At 52.8% G+C, this 18,635-nt stretch overlaps 1 protein-coding gene across 5 annotated transcripts in view; it reads right to left on the bottom strand.

Moving 5' to 3' along the window:
• SRBD1 (S1 RNA binding domain 1) overlaps nucleotides 1–18,635 on the bottom strand; it is a 132,916-nt gene that overhangs the window by 20,791 nt on the left and 93,490 nt on the right. For all 5 annotated transcript variants that reach the window (XM_029071844.2, XM_029071847.2, XM_029071846.2 and 2 more), the window contains one exon: nucleotides 1,685–1,791. In XM_029071844.2, coding sequence (XP_028927677.1) covers nucleotides 1,685–1,791 — 107 coding nt within the window. The remainder of the gene's footprint in view (nucleotides 1–1,684; nucleotides 1,792–18,635) is intronic.

Genomic DNA, 18,635 nt, shown 5'->3' with positions numbered 1-18,635 from the left:
TATTCAGGGAATTACTATTCATTTCCTGCCATTTAGTCATCTGAGTAGCTTGGCCTGGCCAACTGATCACAGTTCCATGACAGTTGGGGGAGAAAGGAGGGGCCGCAGCGGGCTGCTCTCTACTCATTGGATGCCCCGGCAACGGCAAGTTGGGGCTCAAACAGTGGATAACGCTGCCTGGGGGAGCCCCTCCGGGAGACACGGTCGAACAGAGTCAGAACCTCAAAGCTTCCTCCGGCGTCTCCCCACCAAGACCTGTTCCGATCACCCGCCGAAAGCGGCTCGACTGCGGCCGGCAGCAGCGGACTGTGGAACAGGACAGCCGACCCTGGCACTGGAGTTCGGACCACGGTGGCCAGGGCCCCTCGAGGTGGCAGCTGCTGGAGGGGTACGTCCACTTGCCGGGGTCGGGTGGGTCAGTGCCGTTTTCGATCAACAAACCCAAGAATGGGATGGAAACGGTCTCGATCGCCCCGCTGACAAAGAGCGGTGGTGGACAGGGACGTCCGGGCAGCAGATTGGCTACTCAGATCTTTGGTTCAACTACTAACCCTCATTGAAGGCCCATCTCCTTCAAGAACCCTTCCCTGATTAAGCCCTCCTTTCCTCTTCTCCCGCTCCCTTCTACATCACCCTTACTTCCGCCCTTCATTCACCCCCACTCCCAGTTTCGCCACACTTCTGTATATATCTATAATTTATTTATTTCTATTAATGTATGTCTTACAGCCCTGTAGACTGTAAGCTCGCTGTGGGCAGGGAATGTGTCTGTTTATTACTATATTGTACTGTCCCAAGCGTTTAGTATAGTGCTGTGCACACAGTAAGTGCTCAATTAATACGGCTGACTGACTAATTTAGAACCGATGATCACCTTGGAGATGGGGCAGTTTCGCATTCCACCTACTTAACCACCTGCACTTGGAACGGTGTTTGACACATAGTAAGCACTTAACCGACACCACAAAACACAAAACTACCGAATGCTTACTGTGTGCAAAACAATCGATCAATGGTATTTACTGAGTACTTTGTGCAGAGCATTGTTCAAAGCTCTTGGGAGAGCACCCGGTACTAAGCGTCTGGGAGAAAACGACAGAATTAGTAGGCCTGATCTCTGCCCTGGGGGAACTTAGGATCTAGCAGGAGAGACACATACTGAAGTAAATTACAGATCGGAGGATGTGATGGAGCATAAGGGTTATAGAGGAATCGGGAGTACTTAAGGGCTCAGGGGGCTGAAGTGGCAGTGGGGAGAGGAGGGATGAATCAGGAGAGGCCACCTGGAGGAGAGGGGCTTGGAAGATGGGGAGATCAGGGGTCTGGCAGGTCTGAAAGGAAACGGAGCTCCAGGCAGGAGGGACGGAGTGGGCGGGAGGCTCCCGGAGGGGAGAAATCTTAACTTTCCAGAAGGCCCGTCCAGACATCCGGCACGTCCACCCGGTACTTTGGGCGCACACTGTACAGCCCCGCAACTCTTGGTTTTGGACCAGAACGGACGATGCCGTTCCCAGCTACCATACGGGCCTACCTACCTTCTTCCTCCCCGTCCTCCCTCCTCCTGTTCATCACCCCCCGGGGGATGGCCTCCCAAATCCCACCAAAATGTCGTCTTCTCGGGGCGCCGTCTGGCTAGCCACGGCTCGACTTGGGCGGGTCCGCCCTGGCCGAGCCTGGGGCTTACCGGAGCAGGGTCTCTGAGCAGATGTTGATGTCCACTCCCACGAAGCTGACGCACTCCTCCACCACGCTGTCCAGAGTGGCTTTCAGCAGAGTCTGAGACACGTCGTGCTGAAAAGAACCGAAGTCAGAGGTCAGGGAGAGCAGGTGCCGGCGGGCAGCGCCAACCGACCTAGTCAGCCACCCCTCCTCCGACCGGCTCGCCTCTCTTCCTCCCTAAACACTCGAAGGATCTCCGTCGCCGCCTCTCTTCCATTTCTGGGCCGGGCCACTCTGCTTGGCCACCCCTACCTGCCGGAGCAGAATCTGTGAGAGTCAGCACCCCAATTCTCAGGCTGCACTTAGTCATAATAAGGAAAATAATAATAGTGGCATTTATTATTATTATTATTAACAAAAACAAAAACAATACTCTTAAGAGCTATGTGCCAGGAACTGTTCTAAGCACTGGAGTGGATAAAAGCAAATCGGGTTGGAGACAGTCCCTGTCCCATGTGGGGCTCACGGCCTCAATCCTCATTTTATGGATGAGGTGACTGAGGCCCAGAGAAGTGAAGTGATTCGCCCAAGGTCACACAGCAGAAAAGTGTGGCAGAGCCGGGACAAGAACCCATGCCCTCCTGACTCCGAGGCCTATGCTCTATCCACTCTGTTATGCTGCTTCTCAAATAATAATTATGGAATTGGTTGGGAGTCAGAGGTCGTGGGTTCTAATTCCGGCTCTGCCACTTGTCAGCTGTGTGACCGTGGGCAAGTCACTTCACTTCTCTGTGCCTCAGTTGTCTCATCTGTCAAATGGGGATTAAAAGCGGGAGCCCCACGTGGGATGGCCTGATGACCCTGTATCTACCCCAGCGCTTAGAACAGTGCTCTGCACATAGTAAGCACTTAACAAATACCAACATTATTATTATTATTATTGTTATTATTATAATATGCCAGGCACTGTACTGAGTGCCGGGGTGAATACAAGCAAATCGGGTTGGACCCAGTCCCTGTCCCACATAGGGTTCATGGTCTTAACATCCATTTTACACATGAAGTAACTGAAACAGAGAAGTGAAGAGACAGCAGACAAGTGACAGAGCCAGGATTAGAACCCAGATCCATCTGACTACCAGGCCCAGGCTCTACTAACTACTTTTCACTTGGCTGCCAACTATGGTGCTGGGCAATCAATCAATCACATTTCCAGAGCACTTACTGTGGGCACTGTACTAAGCACTCGGGAGAATAAAACATAACAGAGTTGGTAGACACATTCCCTGCTCATAGGAAAGCAGCGTGGTCCAGTGGATAGAATACGGGTTTGGAAGACAGAAGAACCTGGGTTCTAATCCCGGCTCTGCCACTTGTCTGCTGTGGGCAAATCACTTCACTTCTCTGTGCCTCAGAGCCTCATGTGGGCCAGGGATTGTTTCCAACCTGATTAACTTATATCAACCCCAGCGCTTAGTATGGTGCCTGGCACATAATAAGCACTTAACAAATACCATAAAAAAAAATGGCAGAGCCGGGATTAGAACCCAGGTCCTTCGACTCCCAGGCCCAGGCTGTTTCCACTAGGCTACGCTGCTTCTCTATCCCTGCCCGCCTCCTCGCCTGCCGCACTCCGGGCCTCAGCAGGAACACGAAAGTCAGGGACCAGACAGCGTGAGTGGCACTGGGCCAGCCACCAGCCCTAGAATCAACTCCTCCGTTCAAGCTCCTCTGGCTGGAGTCTCCAACCTCCGGCTCACGTGTTGCCCCTTAAGGGGAGAGAAATACTGGATTCCTCAGAAAATTAAAAGCATTGCCTGTGAGGATGTCACTGTGTCACACTTAGGATGATTTTTGATTATTCCACGACTGCTAACGTAAAACGTCAGCGTGGGGGATCCCGGAATTCTAAATGGTGAGCACCGGGCGGCTTCTCGAAAGCTTTCCCCGGTTCTCCGCTGGTCCGGTTCAGCACAGAAAGACTGTCACCTGGACTGCCCTGTTTGATGTCGTCTCAGACCGGGGTCAAACGGAACAGAACCGAGGGCTGCCCCTGATGCTCCCGAGAACGACCCTAGCATCGGGGACCTGCCACCCGCCGGGAGGGGAGAATGGGGAGAGGGAGCTCCTCAGACATCTCTCCAAAGAACCGCCGGAAGACACGGAGCCCACCGCGTCGTGTCCGCACCAAGACGGTGCCTGAAACCCCTCCCATCCACCCCTCAGAGACATTGGCGACTGCTTCTGGATTCCCCGACTCTGAGAAGCGCCGAAGGAAGGTAAGGGATTCTTGAGGCTGAACCACACTGAGAACTGCCTTCCCTCTAATCTCTATGGAGATCATGCCAGGAAAAAATACTTCTCAAAGTTAAACCCCAAAAGAATCTAATCTTGATTTTCTTTTTCTTTTGGGGGGGGGGGAGTGTGAGGAATTTGGAGGAAAAGTCTGTTTCAAATTCAAGTAAATGTAATTTGGTTCATATTATTTGAAACTAAAATTTGTGAGATTTAAGGCGGGGGGGCTGGGGGGAGCATGAGTGAGGCGGAGGGGTTGGGGGCATTTTTGCTTGATGTTTTTCCAAGATCAGGGTTCCCAGTTGTGTTTCTCCTGCACCACAATCTTTGGGTATGCCACCGAATAAACCACAGCCATTATTTCTGTCCTCTAAGCCAGCTCCGCTCATATCCCACACCATTTCAGGGCAAGCCTTCCAGACACCAAAGAGTGATCAATTTGGGCAAATGGCGGCCAGGGCAGGGAGCGTGGTCCTAAAGAGAAAGTCAGGGAAGAAAGGATTTCAGGGACGGCTGGCGTTAGCAGCAGCGGACAATAGCTCCTTTTCCAGCCCCCAAATTTCCTCTTCCACAGGACTTCAATCTAGAGACCACCACCCTCCCGGACTGTCCCTCGGAGGCCTCGGTCTCTCCCCGTGAGCTGCCTTCACTGTCTGTTCCTCCTGGACCCCATTCTCCTTCACCCAATCTCCTGCAGCTAAACGCCAGAGCAGGGGGAGAGTTCGGTGGGAAAGGGTCTCGTCAAATCCGGAAAGCCAAGTCTCCGGTGCTCAGCAGAGGGCCGCTTCCCTTCACCTGCCACGTGGCGACCTCTCCCAAGCTCACCCGGGGCGGGGGCCGTCACCCGGAGCCGGCGGCGGAGTCGGAGGAGGGTCAGGAGTCGTCGGAAGAGACCGAGAGAGTCGCTGGAAGGGAAGCAGCGGGGTCTAGTGGACAGAGCACGGGCCTGGGAGTCAGAAGGACCTGGGTTCTAATCCTGGCTCCGCCACCTATCTGCTGTGTGACCTTGGTCCAGTCATTTCACTGGGCCTCAGTTATTTATCTGTCAAAAGGGGATTAAGACTGTGAGCGTGAGCACCGGGCTGAGTGCGAGCACCAGCACGGGGCGGAGCTCAGCTCGGCTTCTCCGGACCACCTCTTTCTGCGGCATTCGGCGCAGACCCCGTGCCTTCTGGCCAACGGCTTCTGGTGACCCTTCCATCAGAGAAGGCTCAGCTTCTTTATGAATCATGAATGAAATAATAATAATAACCGTGGTACGTGTTAAGCGCTTACTATGTTCCAGGCACTGTACTAAGCACTGGGGTGGATACAAATCACAGTCGTTTAGACCGTGAGCCCGTCACTGGGCAGGGATTGTCTCTTAACTGTTGCCGAGTTGTCCATTCCAAGAGCTTAGTACAGTGCTCTGCACATAGTAAGCGCTCAATGAATACTATCGAATGAATATAAATAAATTGGGTTGGACACAGTCCCTGTCCCACATGGGGCTCACGGTCTTCAATCCCATTTTACAGATGTGGTAACTGAGGCCCAGAGAAGTCAAGTGACTTGCCAAAGGTTACCCTTCAGACAAGTGGCAGAGCCGGGATTAGAACCCAGGCCCTTCTGACTCCCAGGCCCGGGCTCTAGCCACTAGGCCACGTTGCTTCTCATGAATGAAAAGAATGAGTCTTCCCAACCGGTCCTAACAGGCCGGTGGTTAGAGTTTCATCTCCTCTCATCCAAACTGAATGCTCTCCTGTCCCCTGGTGGATACGGTGAGATAAAGTACGTGTGGGAAACGGGGAAGGGGGCCGCCTCACTCTCGAATCCATCGCAGGGAGCTGGGTGTGGGGCCCCTGGGCCTGTTTTTACAATTAATTAAAGAAAACATAGGGCAGGAGCAAAAGGCCTGGATGTCCACTCGTAGACAGGCCTAGAAGCAACACCCTCTCCTAGCTAATACCCCGATCCCTTCCCGCTGCCTCCCTCCCCCTCCCCTGTCCACCTCCCAATTAGCTCCGCTTTGCACTTTGGTCTAATTGAGAGTCGTCGACATTTCCACTGTAAAGTTCTATTTTTAGCGAGTCCCAGCCCGAATGTAAAACGGGACTTCAGACAAATCGGGGCTCCGGAGTCTAGGCCACAAGAGAGAACTTTCCTTTCCCCATAAAACGGGGAGGGAAGAGCCGGGTGGCGGAGAGGGGCTTCGGACCCCCGGGCCCTACAGCTGTTCCGCTCGCCCGGGGTTTCCTTCGGCTCTCTGGCTCGGGCCACGGGCCGCGCCGGGACCAGGCGGTGCCAGTGTCAGAGGACTTGGGTTTTAATCCTGGCTCCGCCTGGAGTGAGTGGCTTAACTTCTCTCTGCCTCAGTTCTCTCATACGCAAAATGGGGATTTTTTTTGGAATGGTATTTAAGTGCTCACTCTGTGCCAGGCAATGTTCTAAGCGCCGGGGTAGGTACCAGCTAATCACGTTGGACACATTCCTCGTCCCCCGTGGGGCTCACGGTCTTAATCCCCGTTCGGTGAGAAGACTGAAAGCTCGCTGTGGGGAGGGAACGTTTCTGGTATACTGTTATACCGTACTCTCCCCCAAGCGCTTGGTACTGTGTCCTGCACACAGTAAGCGCTCAATAAATACTACTGACTGATTAGCAGGTGGAGGCCGGACCCCCCATTTACCCCATTCATAGATGTACACAGAGGAACTCTTTGGCTGGGAGCCCCTGGAGGGCAGGTACAATGTCTAATTTCTGCCAGTGCATTCTTTCCCAGTGCTTGGTACAGTGCTCTGCACACTGGAAGTCGCTTCACTTCTCCGAGCCTTGGCTTCCTCAACTGAAAAATGGGGATTCATACCTATTTTATTTTATTTTATGGTATTTGATAAGTGCCGTGTGTCAAACACTCCTCTAAGCGTGGGGGTAGGTACAAGTTAAGTAGGTTGGACACAGTCCCTGTCCCATATGGGGCTCGCAGTCTAAGTAGGAGGGAGAAGAGGCATCCTCATTTTACAGTTGAGGAAACTGAAGCACAGAGAAATGAAGTGACTTGCCCGAGGTTATAGAGCAAGCAACTGGCAGAGGTGGAATTAGAACTCAGGTCTTTCTGACTTCCAGCTGTAAAATAGGGATTGAGACAGCGAGCCCCTTGTGGGGACAAGGATTGTGTCCATCCCAATTTGCTTGTATCCACCCCAGCGTTTAGTACGCTGCCTGCCCCCTAGTAAGTGCTTAACAAATGCCACAATCATCATCAGGCCTTCTGAATCCCAGGGCCATGCATGCTTTTTCTGTTAAGCCAAGACGCTTCACTCGACCACGGCTGGGAGCACCCCCGGGACCACCAGAGAGGGTTGTGTCACCGGTGGAGGGTTGGCTAGGCTGAGGCGGCGGCTGCCTGCCTTCCCTCCCTAGCTCCAGATCCCCGCCTGGGAGCTACAGGGGAAACTGAGGACCTGGTCCACGTCTGGATTCCCACCCTCCCGCGGAGACCAAAATCATCGCCACCGCGCTGGTCCTGGAAAACGCTCTCGCTGCGAGGAATTTCCTTTTCAGCCATTCATCTCTGGTGACACATTTGTGGCAAAGGAGCAAATGTAAAAGGCTGTAAAAATCCAATAATGAATCGTGGAAGGGGGGGGAAAAAGCGAGAGGGAACAAACCCGCCTTCCCGTCCATTTCCGGCCGGGCCCAGAGGTCAGGACGTGGTTTGGACAGATCGCTCGGAGGTCGCATTGTGCACACGAGAAGCAGCGTGGCCTAGGGGAAGGAGCCTGGGCCCGCTTCTAATCCCGGCTCTGCCGCCTGTCTGCTGTCGACCGTAGGCAAGCCGCAACCTCTCTGCGCCTCACTTTCCTCATCTGTAAAATGGGGGTTCAATGCCCATTCTCCCTCCTGCTTAGGCTGCGAGCCCCACTTTCATTCATTCAATAGTATTTCTTGAGCACTTACTGTGTGCAGAGCACTCTACTAAGTGCTTAGAAAGTACAATTTGGCAGCAGATAGAGACAATCCCTACCCAACAACGGGCTCACAGTCTAGAAGGGGGAGACGGACAACAAAGCAAAACTAGTAGACAGCAAGAATACCATCAAAATAGATAAACAGAATTCCCACATGTGACAGGGACTGTGTCTGACCTAATTATCTCGAATTTAACCCAGCGCGTAGAATGGTGCTTGACACGGAAGAAGCGCTTAACAAATACCATAATACCGCCAACACCTGGAGGGGCGGGAGACAGCGGTGAGGCTCGGCCGCTCAACGTAAAATGTTTCCCAGCCAGAGAGGTCCTAGCCCTAGGACAGTGACCACTCCAGCCCAGGCCCCGAGGGGGGTCAGTCCATCCTCGGTCACCCCGGTGGGAAGGAAGAGGCCATGGGATTAGCAGGGACTCTACACGGGGGGGACAGAGGGGAGGCTTTTCTAACCACCGACCCACTGCCACTGACAATGAACGCTGCCCATCTGACTGCCAATGATTATCATGATAATTGGGACATTTGTAAGCACTTACTATGTGCTAAACACTGGGTTGAGATGTGAGCTGATCAGGGTGGACACAGTCCCCGTCTCACACGGGGCGCCCAATATAAGGGGGAGGCAGAGGAGGTGCTCAATCCCCGATTTACAGATGACTACTTGGACTGTCAGCCAATCAATCAATCGCCGGTATTTATTGAGCCCATACTGTGGGCAAGGCACCGTACTAAGCGCTGCGGAGAGGACGATACAACAGAGTTGGTGGATACATTCCCTGCCTACAACGAGCTTACAGTCTAGAGGGGAAGATAGGCAGTAGTATAGATAATTTACAGGTGTGTACAGAAATCCTGTGGGGCTGAGGGAGGGATGAATACTAAATGCACGTAGGACCTGGCTGGCTCAGTGGAAAGAGCCCGGGCTTGGGAGTCAGAAGCCATGGGTTCGAATTTCGCCTCTGCCACTTTCATTCATTCATTCAATAGTATTTATTGAGCGCTTACTATGTGCAGAGCACTGTACTAAGCGCTTGGAATGTACAATTCGGCAACAGATAGAGACAGTCCCTGCCCTTTGACGGGCTTACAGTCTAATCGGGGGAGACGGACAGACGAGAACAATGGCAATAAAAAGAGTCAAGGGGAAGAACATCTCATTGAAACAATAGCAAATAAATAGAATCAGGGTGATGTACACTTGGCAGCTGTGCGACTGTGGGCAAGTCACTTCACTTCTCTGTGCCTCAGTTACCTCATCTGTAAAACGGGGATTAACTGTGAGCCTCACGTGGGACAACCTGATTCACCCCGTATCTACCCCAGCGCTTAGAACAGTGCTCTGCACATAGTAAGCGCTTAACAAATACCAACATTATTATTACATCGACGCTTGGTGGTGTGGCCAAGCAAACAATTCTATTATTAGGTGAGGAAAGCGAAGCACCGAGAGGTCGGTTTCAGAACCCAGGACTCCCGGGTCCCAGCATCCACTAGGCCACGGCTACATTTCCGGCTTTTCCACTCTCTCCTCCCCAGGCCGAGCTTCCTAGCTCTGCCGCTACCCCGGGGAGGGGGGCAGGGGGAGGGGTGGTTGGCACCCTCCCCAGAGGGCAGGTGGCGGGGGCTGGGGTTAGTCCGGCTGGCCAGATCGGGAGGGATTAGCTAAGAGAGGAGGTGGGGCGGGCTGCTGCAGCTGCCGGTGGCTCCTGCTCTTTCCTCCGGTCTCAGATAGCCGGCTGGCAGCCAGGCCTGTTTTGTTTACTGGTGAGAGGCATGCGAGACATTCTCCTGGCCCCGCACGGGGTCCGCTCTGGAACCCCACGTTCTAGATTTCAAATGCGCAGAAGCCCGGAAGAAGAGAATCGGACCCCCGGCAGCGGCTGTCGGTCAAGCGGAGGCCCGGCCAGTCGGAAGTCAAGGTGAGGCCGGAGCCACCCGTGGGCACCGCCGACTCGGTGAGCCATCTGGAGTAAAAAGCCCAGGCTGCCAATGCCCCCGTTCAGCCAGTCAACCAACCGGTGGTATTTACTGAGCGCTTACCGTGAGCAGAGCACTGAACTGAGACGAAAATGGGACGGCAGCGTTGGAGCTGTGGGGGACCAGAGAGGCCGAATTTGGGGCCAAACCATCTGCTTCGGCCACGACCGTCTCAATGTTCAAAATCCTGTGCTATCTGCGGGGAGCTAATGAAGACGAAGGTTTACCCACTTTTCGCTCTAGCAGTTAATCGCTGCCATTTATTGACCGCCTACTGAGTGCAGAGCGCGGAACCAAGTGTCTGGGAGAGTATAAGAGAATTAGAGGACACGATCTCTGCCATCAAGGAATTTAGTCTAATGGGGGAGGCAGGCAGACAAAAATTTACAAACTGTGGGAGCTTGAAGATGAATAAGAATACATCAGGGAGGATAAAATAGGTGAGTAAATGACTATATACTGACTTTCCCCCGCCCAATCATTCTTTCATTCATTCATTCAATCGTATTTATTGAGCAATCACTGTGTGCAGAGCACTGTACTAAGTGCTTGGGAAAGTACAATATATCCCTGACTCTCCCCCCAGTGACTTAGCACACATCATCGAACACTCCTGACTCCTCCCCCAGTGACCCAGCACAGACCATCCAACACCCCTGACTCTCCCCTCTCCATCCCTGACCCCTCCCCGGTGATCAGGCACGAACCATCCCACACGCCCGACTCTCTCCTCTATCAGAGAAGCAGCGTGGCTCAGTGGAAAGAGACCGGGCTTGGGAGTCACAGGTCGTGGGTTCTAATCCCGGCTCTGCCACTTGTCAGCTGTGTGACTTTGGGCAAGTCTCTTAACTTCTCTGTGCCTCAGTTACGTCATCTGTAAAATGGGGATTAAGACTGTGAGCCCCACCTGGGACAACCCGATAACCTTGTATCTCCGCCAGTGCTTAGAACAGTGCTTGGCACATAGTAAGCATTATCATTATTATTATTATCTACGAAGGAAGTAACGTGTAGTAGATAGACGAGGAGCTACCATGAATTCTTCTTACTTAAACCACTCATTTCTAGAGCTGGATTTGGACAGAGGGACTTCCAGGAGGAGAAAAAAAAAAAGAGGAGTCACTTAGCCGAGAAACTAGTTTTAGATGGTCTGGAAAGTCTCCAGGGTTTCGAAGCCGAACATCTGGGACTGCCCTGGATACTCTCAACACATCTGTTCAATTGGGATTTAAACACTTAGCACCCACACACCGTCCAAAAACTCGAACTCTCCCCATAAAAAGCGATGGGCTGGTAATGAAACTGATAACGACCCCACTTTAGGCTTAGGGAGCACCAAGGCCCTCCATGCATTAATAATAATAATAACAATAATAATTACGGTAATTCTGCTATGAAGCCCCCGCCTCGTGTCTCTGAAGGCAAGGCCTGGTGAGTGTGTAATTTAATTTGTTTATTCCTGTTAATGCCCACCTCCTCCTCTAGATTGTAAACTCGTTGTGGGCAGGGAACGTGTCTACCAACTGTTACATTTTGTCTCCCAAGCACTTAATCTAGTGCTCCGCACATGATAAATGCTCAATAAATACCACTGATTGATCTCAATTCTCCACTTGGACAGGGACGGGGACAACATGGGTGGTATAAATTCCCAGAGAGATGGAAGAAAAAAATATTTTTGGCTATCTCTTCCCTCCACCTTACAAATGTCTCCTCTGTCTGGCAGCAAGCAGGACAACGGATTCACTTGAGTTTTAATTAAGCACTGAATGTTCTCTGCGGAGGATGCTGATAAAGAAAAGGGCGAAAAGGGGTAAAAAGGACGAGAGGGAGAGCAGGAGGAGCAGGAAAGGAGGGAGAGGAGAAGGAGGAGGGGGAAAAGAAGAGGTAGGAAAAGGAGGAGGAAGAGGTTTCTGTTCTCGGTGGCCTCTGGTTTTATAACAATGAAAATACGGATGTTGGTGTTTATTATTAAACACTTACTTTGTACTAGGGAAGCAGCGAGGCCAATTGGAAAGAGCCCGGGGCTGGGAGTCAGAGGACCTATGTTCTCACCCTGGCTCTGCGATTTGCCTGCTCTGTGACCTTGGTCCAATCACTTAACTGTTCTGTACCTCAGTTTCCTCAACTGCAAGAAGGGGGTTCAATACCTGTTCTCCCTCCTACTTGACTTCGAGCCCCGTGTAGGATGGGAACCGGGTCTAAGCTGATTAACTTGTATCTGCCAAAGCGCTTAGAAACGATTCTTGGCCCATAGTAAGTGCTTAACAAATACCACAAAAAAAAAGGAGAAGGATGAGGCAGAATGAGCCGAGAAAATCCACAGACTAGGCTGTTCCTCCAACACATTTTCCGGGGCTTAGAACAGTGCCTGTGCTTAATAAACACCATAATAATGATAATGTCGATGATGATAAGGGTGGGCTTGGTACCTCATCAATGTTCCAGAGAGAGCCAATGGTAAGCGAGATGGAGAAAGTCACTAGGTTGTTTTTTTTGACTGAGTCACACTTTTCTAATCCGGCTCTCCGGCTCCAAGGTGAATCCTAATTGGACAACGTAGCCACCCTAGTGAAAAATAATAATAATGATACTTGTTAAGCACTTACTATATGACAAGCATTAAGTGCCGGGACAGACAAGATAATCATGTCCCACACAGGGCTCACAGTCTAAGTACGAGGGAGAAGAGGCATTGACTGAATCCTCATTTTGCAGATGAAGGAATTGAAGCACAGAGAAGGGACGTGCCTTGCCTAAGTTCAGCCGGCAGACAACTGGTGGAGCCAGGATTAGAACCCAGACCCTGGCTTTTTAGGCCTCACTGCTTCTCTGGTATAGAGTAAGTGTTTAATATATACCATTATCACTGTTACCTCTATTATAAAACCAGCGGCCACGGAGGTAACAGAAGGCCACAGAAGCTTTAAGATCAATTCACCAAGACCCTGACGGCTGTTTGACACTATCTGCACGTAGTCAGATGACCTGCTCGACCATGATCACAGTTCGGAGAAAGAGAGGCAGAGTCTGTTGTGTGCGGAAGCAGATTAAAAAAAAATATATTCTGTCTTCCTTTCATTGAACTTTAAAAATGATTTTAACAATTGAAAGGAGAGGAATGTCCCTATCCTTGAAAAATGTACGGGGGGGGGGTGGGGAGAGAGAGAGAGAGAGACCGAGACAGACAACAGAGATCTACAGAGGCCACGGACCAGCAATCACCCAGCCGAAAAGCTCCCGGGTTGCCCGGCTCCCAGGTCAGGTTTAAACACACATCAGAAGCACCAGCAGAAAAAGCCGCCCTACCGACCCAGAGCAGGCACTATTAAAGTCAGATGCCCGGTTCTATTTGGCTTGGATGGGCCCCAGCAGCAGAACAAAGTCCGTCTGTCTTAGTACCTAACCGAATTCTACAAGTTAGCAGCTTTTTGTGAAAAGCTGCCATTTCGAAATGTCAATCAAAGCCGAGCGTAAGTGGGAACTCCTGCAGAAATAACCAGCTGCAGGTTTGAAAAACATTTTTCGCTGGAAGTGGAAACACAAAAGATGTTTGAACGGGGACCCTCCCCCGCCCCACTCCGTCGCCCCCGCCCCCGGTCCCGTAACCGTAGCCGGCCGCTCCGTCAGCGTCGCGGCCGGGACGCGCGCTGCGAACACCGCGGCTCCGTCCTGAGCGGCCCATTTGCGAGGGTGATGAATGATTCCAGTTACCAATGACAGAATTATGGGCCAACCAGAGCTCATTAATGTGAAATTGTTTGCTTCTCATTAAACGATCGTAATCTTGGGGTTGTTTGCTTTTATTCCTGCACCTGAGCGACTGTGGCCCCGCTGGACGACCCTCCCCGCCCCCCCGGCCAAGTCCACCCCGTCCCCAACTGCCCTCGGGCCGGGCCGCTGTGTTTTAGGCATCTGCACGGTCTTGACTATACGATCGATCGTCTTCCCTAATGGGACACCATCCTGTCCTTTCCGACGTGCCCCCCCGAGCCCCGGAGGGAGGGAGACAGCGAGCCGGGACCGCCGAGCGAAGGACTCCTTTTCGGCAGGACCGTGCGCTTCGAGCCCTTGCCCAAACCCGCCTCGACTCAAGTACCCCTGGCCATGACCGTGCTCATTTTCTAATGTGATGATGGCGCCGATTCGGCACTTACTGTGAGCCAACCACTGGGCTCCGCGAGGGCCAGTGGAATTTTATCCCCATTTTAGAGAAGAGGAAACTGTGGCGACAGAGAGGTTCGGCGACTTACCCGAGGCCGTGCTGCGGGCCTGGAACTCCTGTCCCGCCTCCCAGGCCCAAGCTCAATCCTCTAGGCCCTAGACTGGAAGTACACTGTGGGCTGGAAACATGTCTACCAACTCTAATGATAATAATAATAATAATAATAATAATGATTGTGGCATTTATATAAACCCTGGGGTGGATACAAGAAAATGCGGTCGGACATAGTCCCTGTCCCACGTAGGGCTCACAGTCTCAATCCCCGTTTCACAAATGAGGTAAGAGGCACAGAGAAGTAAAGTGACTTGTCCAAGGTCACATAGTAGACATGTGGCGGAGAGAGGATTAGAACCCAAGACCTTCTTGACTCCCGGGCCCGAATTCTATCCACTATGCCATGCTCTATTATACTGTATTCCCCCAAGCACTTAGGACAGTGGTCTGCCCGAAGTAAGCATTCAATAAATGCCACTGGTTGACAGGCCAAACTGCTTCCCTGATTTCAAATTTTTAAGGAAGTTCCACAAAGTATGCCAGGTTAGGAGCACCAAGCACGCCTGTTCTGTAAAAAAAATAAATTAAAATAAAAATAGAAACACACACAACCACTCATCAATCTCCCACGTAACACCTCCGTCTACCGGGAAGAATTCAAGGCTCAGGTGCGATGACCTCACCCAGTCTCCCTCTGGCCAGAGTGGCCGCCTCCCCGCGAAGATGGGGCCGGGGAGCAGGGACGGACCGGAGCGCGCCGGTTCGCCTGGGGCCCGCTCCCCGCCCTCCAGCCGCAGCCTCCCCATCAGCCGGCGCCCGTCAATCCCACGAGAGGGGATCTGCTTTATGACACTTTGAGGAACACGCTGGGTCTTCCACTTTCTCTCTTCGAGTTGCCACCTTACCTTTCTCTCTCAGGCTCCCCCAAAAGGAACCGTTTGGGAGGGGAACAGGCGCACCGATTGAATTCCAGCAGCCGGCCCTTCCCCGGACCCATCTCGGGGCCGCCTCCCGCTTCTCCAGTTTCACGTGGCTCGGTGGCCGCCGCCACCAAGCCCCAGAGCCCGCCCCGCCCCGCCGCCCACGAGCCCCTCGTGGGCAGGGAAAACTGAGTCCGTCCCCGGCGGTTCTCCCGAGATGAGAACCGGGCCGGATCCTACCTGAGAGTCGCCAAAGTACTACGGCCTGCTCAGCCCAGAATCCCTGGCCTTGGTCTCCAGCCCGTGTTGCGCCCGCCACAGACTTGGGGAAGATCTCGAAGCCCCACCTCCAACCTCGCTCCCTTCTCTCGGTTCCTGCCCCCCGAAAACCCGCGCGGACGTCTCTAAGCGCCCCGGCTGTTGGGGTGGGGAATTCCTGTTGTTGGGTTTTGGGGGGCGGGGGAGGAGGCGGGGGAGGTGCGGGAGGGGGCAGGTTATCGGCGGCTGGGCAGGGATTCCCGGTTGCTCTCACGGGGCGTGAAGAACGCAAACGGTTAACGGTAGTGTCAACTCCATGCTTGGTTTAAGTTCGACTGTCGAGGGCGATCACACACCGCATTCATCCGCATTCCCTGTTTATGGGAATGAAATATGTAGTCATTTGAAGTCCACAATATGTATACTGTGTTTGTAATAACTGTAGATTTTACAAGCACATTATTCTTTCCATTAGGATTAAAACCTCACCGAATAGCAATTTGTGAAAGAATTCTAGCAGGGCCCGGAGCCCAGAACCCTGACCTCTGATGAGATGCTTGGCAACGGCAAACTCTTAGGTCTAGGCAAGACATCTGCTTTGAGTTAGACTTCCTGAAAAAAAGAAAAAAAGAAAAAAAACCTAACCCCTGTACTGGGGGAACTGGCATTCACCACGCTCGGTCTGTATACGCTCCGGCTCCCTCGGAACGCCCGTCAATCACTCCAGACTTCTTGGTGGCCTCCTCCCTCCGGAGTCGAGCGTGCACATTAACTGACGCTGTCTCTTGCTCGCGGATTCCTTGGGGACTTTCTTCCCGCTGTAACCTAATGCGCTCGTGATTAGGTCACGTCGGTGCTAGCTCTGCGCTAACTCGCCACGGCACCGACCTCTTTCCGTGAACGCTTTGGAGGAGAAGGAGGAGGAGGAAGGAAATGAGATAAACGAAAGGTAGACGGTGAGAGGACGGGCCCCCAGGAGGAAAAGCAGAAGAGCCCAAACGGCTTCACATTTGCGTTCCTTCCCCTCGGTTTTAAACCCAAATCCAGGGCTCTTTCTACGGCGGAGGAAGGCCGGCTTGGACAGGGTTGGCGGTGGGCTGGGGGGCAGACTGGCGAGACCCCCGATGAGGTGGCAGGGGGGCTGTCAGCTTCTCCTGGGCGCAGTGAGAAAACTCCCTTCTCGGGAGATCACCTGAAAACCCAGCTGAACCAGAATTCCTGGTTCCCTTGAATACCACTGGTCGCAAGTTTGAGTGTGACGCCAATCGACTTCTGCCAGGGAAAGCAGCAGGTTGGAGGTATTCTCCCAGTTGGGCCGCTTCGGGAATGATCCCGAGGTGTCCCGGGGCCCCGGGGGAAGTCTGTCTGTGCCTGGCCTCGCCCTGGATTTCTACAGACCAACATCTCTCCCAGATCCCGCTAACGTCGCGGGATGCCCGGAAAGGGGAATCACGGGGGATGGGTCTTGTGGCCGCTGCACCCCGAAGACCCCAGCCCACGCCCGGGAGGCGCCCCGAACTCCGTGCTGCCGAACGGAAGCCTTTGCCACTGGGGTGCGGACTCGGAGGCAGGGTTGAAGGCATCGGGGCAATCTCTCCGGGCGGGGTGGCCACCAGCCCACTGCAAGCCAAGGGCTGGCCTGGGAACAGATGGGTCTTTAATGACAATAATAACAATGATAACGGCGACATCTGTTAAGCGATTGCTATGTGCCGAACACTGTAAAAAGTGCTGCGGTAGATTTGAGATCGTATGACAGGAGACGAGCCAGGATCAGAAATCAGGTCTCCCGCTGACTATGATTTCTTTGTGGGCAGGGAACGTGTCTGTTATATTGTTACCTTGTTCTCTTCCAAGCGCTTAATACAGTGTTCTGCACACAGTAAGTGCTCAATAAATATGATTGATTAATTGACTCCAATTAACTCCAAGCCCTGTGCTCTTTCTATTAGGCCACATTGCTTCCCCTGCTTTTATTCAAGAATGATCTTTCGTGCACAGGTCTGCAATTCCTCTCAACATGCTCATCTTGCAAAAGCAAAGCACCAGCCCAATTTCATTCAGTAGTATTTATTGAGCGCTTACTATGTGCAGAGCACTGTACTAAGTGCTTGGAATTTGACCAGGCTACCAACTCTGGGCCAAGCAAACTGCTTGGCTCCAAGCTCTGGGGAGATCTGGGGTCTTCTTCATCCCTCTCCCTGCGCCTCCAACCCCAGAACTTCATCTGCGTGACCCCGCTCCCAGTTCTGCTTGACTAGAAAATTCCACGCTCCCTACACCTAACTGGGCTAGCCTGGCAGAGATGGCCACTGCCTGTGCCCCCGCCCAAAATGGGTCCGAGATGGGATCCGACATCCCGCCGATGGTGGAAACTAGACCCGCGAGGAAGCCTCCGGTGCCCCCAGGTTGTGCGGGCACGCCCCGGCTGGCCGGGTTAGCGGCGGGAAGCCGAACCCGGGCCCGGAACGCTTTCGCACGGTGTTCTACCACCTGGCGAGCAGCGATAGAAACCTACCGTCGTCCTGGACGGCCAAAGCCTACGCCGACCTCAAGCTACAGTAAAAAACGGCCCTCCCACAGGTAATGCAAAAATCTCTGTGCCAAGGTTAACGTTTGAGTCTCTGGCGGTGGGTCGACTTGCATTCAGTCGGCCAAAAGGTTGAACTTACTGTAAAAGCAAATGGCGACTACTAAACCGAAACCCTCCCGAGTCTAAACACCGAGCCCTGGTGCAGGGAGAACCCGGTGGTTTGGGCACCCAAGCCCGACTCTGTCACCACGGGTGACGGCCGGAACGCTAGAGAGATGCATTGAAAATTCAGGCAAGGATGCTGCGTCTCTTCCACCCGAACCGGTAAATGTAGTCCCGTGTGTGAGTTTTGGAATTTGGAGAGAGGGGTGAGTGCTCCCTTTTGGCCAGATGGATTTGCAGGAAGAATTTAGCGAGGATTTTCTCAGTTTCCCCCCGACTAGCACTCATGATCCTGGTTCTGAGCATGCACGTGTGCACGAACACATACACGCACGCACATCCCTAACGACCCAGACGCTACCATTTGTCGCATGTCCACTTAGTGGCCTTTTCTAACTCAGTTACCATAATAACAAAAGCAAAGCATTTTGGGGGCTGTTTTGGTAACACCTCAACCTGGGATCGAGCACCGATTTTTCCTTCCAAAAGACATGAAGAGCAAGCCGGGGGGTTCCCCCCGGCACCCCTAGGGAGCTCTCCCTGATGTTGCCCGCCCCAACCAGCCCATTCATAAATGGCCCAGCCACTAATCCACAAAGGGACATTTATAAAATAAGCCCCTTCTTGTCTGAAGGGTAACGCGGCT

The sequence above is a fragment of the Ornithorhynchus anatinus genome, chromosome 9, assembly GCF_004115215.2.
Source record: "Ornithorhynchus anatinus isolate Pmale09 chromosome 9, mOrnAna1.pri.v4, whole genome shotgun sequence".
Classification (NCBI taxonomy): domain Eukaryota; kingdom Metazoa; phylum Chordata; class Mammalia; order Monotremata; family Ornithorhynchidae; genus Ornithorhynchus; species Ornithorhynchus anatinus.
This window is presented reverse-complemented; position numbering and strand designations above follow the sequence as displayed.